At 36.0% G+C, this 5,617-nt stretch overlaps 1 protein-coding gene across 1 annotated transcript; it reads right to left on the reverse strand.

Moving 5' to 3' along the window:
* Positions 1 to 610: 610 nt before the first annotated feature.
* Positions 611 to 2,281, reverse strand: LOC136078484 (uncharacterized). The gene has a single exon (XM_065794258.1). The coding sequence runs from the start codon at positions 2,279 to 2,281 to the stop codon at positions 611 to 613; it is 1,671 nt and encodes a 556-aa protein (XP_065650330.1).
* Between the last annotated feature and the right edge of the window lie 3,336 nt (positions 2,282 to 5,617).

A 5,617-nucleotide genomic window follows, 5' to 3' on the forward strand; every position in this document is an offset into this window, starting at 1 on the left:
TGTTTCCTCGCCATTTTTTCTGGGAGCTATGTTATACCAATATACCATTTTTACGGGTCTTTGCCACTTCCGGCTGCCATGCGCTTGATTGTGCGATGATGACGTTCAACAATTCCATTTCCAGATGGCCTGTAAGCGCAACGAAATAAGATGGACACTCCCCAATCTGCGCATAATTCACCAACGAGTTTTGAGCGAAAAGTCTTGCTGTTGTCAAGTAGAACTTGCCACGGAGGTCCTCTTTCTCGGAATATTTCTTCTTAATGGAAGCACACTGTTGTTTCTTTCTCGTTCTGTAGCCTTCTCCAAATTGCAAACTTGCTCCTTTTTCCACAGTCAATAATAGACAAGTAAATCTCTGATTTGTTGTGGGTTATGTCAATAGCCAAACGATGCCAGCTCTTTCCAACTTCAAGATTTCCTTCTTCCCATCTGATCGGCGCAGGATCCACCGATAAACATCTTTCGCAACTTTTCACGACTGATTCAACGTCTTTTCTGCAAACTTTCTCCTTCGGATATGTTTGTTTCATCAAATAAAGTGTTCGATTGACTCCAAAGTGATGAAGATTATGAAACGACTTCACATCAGGCGGTACAATGTTTGCTGTCATTGCAGAATGGTTTGCATGCAGCCAGTTCTGTGGTACCCTCGTAAGAGCATCGGCTTTGTTTCTGCTGACTTTACCAGGAAAAGTTTTAATTTTATATTGCTCTCCTTCACAAGGTCTTCAATTAATGACAACCGGCGACGGACAAGTGGTTCTCCAAGACCGTGTACTCGAACGGGTTTGTCACCGATAATTAAGGATCTCAACCAACCGACAACAGTAGCCGAATCACACTTTATGTTAATACATTCGAATCCCCATTTTGTTGCTAGATTAATTCCTTTTATCACGGCTTCTAACTCTGCAAGATTAATGTGAGCCGTATCATCTTGTTTCCTCAGCCACGAACAGTCTTCTACTATTTCCCCAGCCACTTCCAAAACTATGCCAACACCTAAACTGCTTGCATCGCACCACACTGTTGCTTCAGAAATGTTTTTGACGTTCCATGACCCATGAACGGGATCTTCCTTTGTAAGTCTTTCATTCAAACTGCTTACTAATTTAACAACTCGTTCGTTCACCAAAGAGTCCCATCCACAACTACTCGAAACTCTTTTTAGATAGCTGCACGAAGGGTGCAGCCAATTTGCTATTGGAAAATGTCCGGTCAGCTGTCCGCACCAAGAAAAGATTTGCCGACGTGTCATTTTTCCTTCCGGAACTTTGGGTATGTTGTCACGTTTCCAACGGACTTGGTTGCATTGTTTGTACACTCGCAATCCAAGCACACGACCACCGACAAGTTTTTCTGGCAACTTAGAATCCAAGTCATATTTTTTCAAGAGTTCTTGAACTCTGCAACTTGACACTATGTTATTATTGACAATGATATCATCAATAAATGAATCCGTCCCAGACTCGACAAATTTATCTAAGGATAATACCTTTTTTAAGATTTTAGTCATTATTCTGGGCGCCACATTTAAACCAAAATCCAATCTTGTTAGACAGTAACGCTGCCCTTCATATTCCACAACTTGATATTTCCATAATGCTTCGTCGACACGAATTTGCAGGTACGCTTTCTTTAAGTCGATTATCTCAAGATTTTCTCCCAACTTTCTCCAGTTGCGAAGTTTGGTACTGCAAACATCGCCATCTGCAGTATGACTGGATACAAATTGATTCAACTCCCGGTAGTCCATCACCGGACGTATTTTTAACTTATTTCGTTGAGTTACTGCCATCAATGGAATGATGCCATTACATCTCCCTTCAAATGGTTTCAGCCATCCCTGTGCTATCCATTCACTTATTTCCATTGCGTACTCACTTTTAACGTCCTCAGAGATATGATAGTTTGGAATTTTGTTAGTTAACGTTGGTGGTTCCATCAGCCATTTCCAAGACACGCTCCAACTGCCATTTTTGAATTCTGCTACGAAGTCTTTATCAATCAGCTTTAGAATAGTAGACGAGGATACTTCACTCGTTTTTTCTTGAGAAACAGCAGTAGCACCGATAGTTAGTTGTTCCACATTGAAGTTTATGGTTTCGCCGTCTCTCCCGACTTGGACACCTCCAAGCAGTCGTATTGCGTCCATACCAAGTAGCATTTGATATTCGGGAACAATGTCTGCCACCAGGCATTCCAAATCGATGGTGGTATCATTTATAGAAAGATTAACAACAATCTGGTGTTTTATTTCAATTGAGTTTCCATTCATCATAACAACCTTTTCTCTTGCGAGTTTGACATTTTTTGCGTTTATAATTTCCCGACTTAAAATGGATTTGGAGCATCCAGTATCCAACAATGCTTTTATTTTTCTTCCATTAACATATACGCAGAGAGTCGGCGGTTTTAAATTTTGTGGGAAGCCGCTCGCACAAAAACGGGTGGCTTCCCTTCCACGTTTTTTGAGTTCGTACACTTTTTATAGCAGTGCAGGGCCAGGTGATTGTCCATTCCACACACAAAGCACCTCTTCTTGTCAATTTCTTCGCTACAATTTCGACTGATATGTCCATCCTCGCCGCAACGGTAGCAAGTTACGGTCTTTCTTCCGCGTCCTTGAGGAACCTGCCTTGGACTGATGGCAACAGGATTCACGCAACTAACAAAACATGATTCTTTACGACTATTACCAAACTTCTTGATTTTTTAGCGATCTGGTACAGCGACATTGTTGATATTGAGCATGCGGTTTGCAGCTGTTTTCTTGCTTCGTCAGGTAACCCGAGAATGAATGCGCACCTTATCCACTCTTCACTTACGTGAGTTGATATTAGCTTGCTCAGCCTCGTTAACTCTGCGAGATATACGTCAACAGACTCGTTCTCTTTAAGACGTCGATTTACGAATTCTTCGTATGCTGTTAGCGGAGAAGCAGAGAAGGCAGTAGTCAGTGGATTTTTCACTTCTTTGTAGTCTTCTTTTATTTCATCACTAAGACCTTGATAAACGGCAAACGCTCCGCCAGAGAGAAATAAGGGGAGCACCACATGCAACTCGTCAACTTTTTGAAGTTTTGCAACCAGTTCCAATTTCTGTATCCATTCTGAAAACTCACCCGAACCATCGTATTGCGACACCAAATCTGCAAACTTTATCACTATACTCATTGCCGAAATAGCTTGTAATATTAATTCTATATTTGTTTTTCTCACACACTTTGTAAATATCTTTACTCAATATATATACATTTGCAAATACCCCTGAGGGTATAATAAACATTATAAACGTTATATACAATGTAATAAATGACACACCCACAACGTTCCTTCTGTCGCAATACAACAATAGTTTATATATAATACAGTTATTTACACTAATTACAAGAACTTTTGGTGCAATCGGTCGAATTGATGCTACGTTATATGATCTACGAATTTCCTTCATTGATCCATAGCTCCTCCGTTCCAACAAAGAAAGGACGATTCCCCGCTTTTAAATACTGCTTTCGTGTCCAAGAGAGATCAAGGAAAACAGTAAAGAGCTTTGTTGGTCAAGCTCTAAACCAATCTCTTTCCAAGCTTTCCTTATTAAGCAAAGATTGATACATTCAAAGGAAATATTCTCATTTTAGAATCACACGGATAACAACAAGGCTAAAAAGCGCAACTTAGTTTATGCCCAACCTTCTTTTTTGGCTGAACATTGGCATGAAAAAAATCTTGAAAGTTGATTTTATAAAAAAATCCACTTATGCAAGTACCAGTGGATTATAGTTTAACTATATAGCTCTTATGGTTTAACTATATAGCTGAAAAACTATGCATAAAAAAACAAAAGTTTTTTAACTTATTTGATAAATATAACTGTTCCACTAACTAGATGGTTTTAAATTCATAAAATTGCTCTAAAAGGTGTGATCTAGGAGGCTGTGACTAAGAGACATATATGTTAAATTGCTAAAAGAAAAGGAGTCAACATAAAATCACATGTTGGAAGACCAGGGCAAGTTTTATTCATGTAAAATAATTAAGTTTTATTATAATAAAAACCATTTATTTTGGTTTATGACTCGATAGATGATTTTATAAATTAAAACCATCTGCATCTCAAAGTCTGCTTTGATGATTTGTAACCCATGTTTTGTTGAAGTTTTAAATTTGCGTCTGTGAGGACATAAATATACAACACAGACGCAAATTTACGTATATTAACTTTAAGAACCACTGTAATAAAAAATTTTGATAAAAAATTTGTAGTATAAGTTCTTCAAGAGAAATTTGTCTCACAAAATAAAATCACCTTGGCAACATGCGGAACACTATTGCGTATTTCTAAAGGTATGGCCTTTAAACTAAAATTAAGTATATCTTGTATCTGTGTCCTAATTCTAAAAACTTTATAACTATAGCTATTAAACAAATTGGATGTAGGTAGTATCCATCGTGTTAATCCTGTGTGGACACATAATGATATGAAAAATCTGAAAATTCACAGACAATTCACAGAAAGAGATACTAGCAACATTGCTAAATGCATACGGGTAAAACATGATCGAAAATCTGTCGAATCAAATCTCATTAATCATTTACAAGAGTCGAATAAATGTTTACAAGAATTCTTTAAAATGGTCGATCTTGAAGATTTCCCAAGAGAACTCTTTTAGGTATTCTTTTTTACTATATAATAAAATGGAAAATTTATTTAGTTATAGGATACTATAAATTAAACAATTTTTATTTTGCTTTGTTCCCTCACTTTTTTAAACCTTAAACTCTTGAAGTGTTTAGTTAGAGGTAGGTGTAACATTTAAATAAGAAAAAAAAGTTCAGAAAGATTTACCATCACTAATAAATTTTATTTAGACCCTCTGTTTTCGTAAAAAATATTTCGGAATTTTTATGGAAAATCATTGAGAAAAGGAAGGTTCAACCTCACGATGCTTTGGTAGTTTTTAGAAATAGGTAGGTTTAGTAATTCATACAAATAGTAATGTGTATGAATTATTATTTCATACACATACTAATGTCACATTTTTTTTTTGAATTTAAAAACCTATTTTAGGTTAAAATGTTTGCTGATGGTGGAGGTGGTAGTTTTAAGATAGGTCTCGGCGTCATAGACATTTCAAACTATAAAAAAGATGTGCATCTTAAACCAAACTATTACTCTCAGGTACAAGTAAGCATAATGCAATTGATTTTTCAAACCTATTATTTTTGATAATATACTATAATAGTCATTTTTTTAAAAAAGTTAGTATACGTTTTGCTTAAATAACAGGGTATTAATCCTTATTTGGCAAAAGAGAAATCTGTAAATAAAACTTTATTAATTAGAATTGTTCCAAGCATAGAAGAATGTTACTTGAATTGTGAGCAAATATGGGGAAATGTTGGTCTATCAGATTTATCATATAAACTATCCGCTGATTTAAAGCTGCTTTATTTAATTCTGGGACTACAATTCACATTAAAGTAAAATTTTTCGTTTAAAAATTTATATATTATATTATTGTACATCATGATAATTTTTGATTTTTATGTTAGATGCAAAATATCCCTGTTGTTTTTGTAACAAGAGTTCTGACATTGAAGATTTCTTGTAT

The sequence above is a fragment of the Hydra vulgaris genome, chromosome 03 (genome assembly GCF_038396675.1).
Source record: "Hydra vulgaris chromosome 03, alternate assembly HydraT2T_AEP".
In the NCBI taxonomy this organism is placed as follows: domain Eukaryota; kingdom Metazoa; phylum Cnidaria; class Hydrozoa; order Anthoathecata; family Hydridae; genus Hydra; species Hydra vulgaris.

Coding starts and splice junctions, on each gene's coding strand:
- LOC136078484 (XM_065794258.1), bottom strand. CDS start 2,281: ATGAATGGAAACTCAATTGAAATAAAACACCAGATTGTTGTTAATCTT.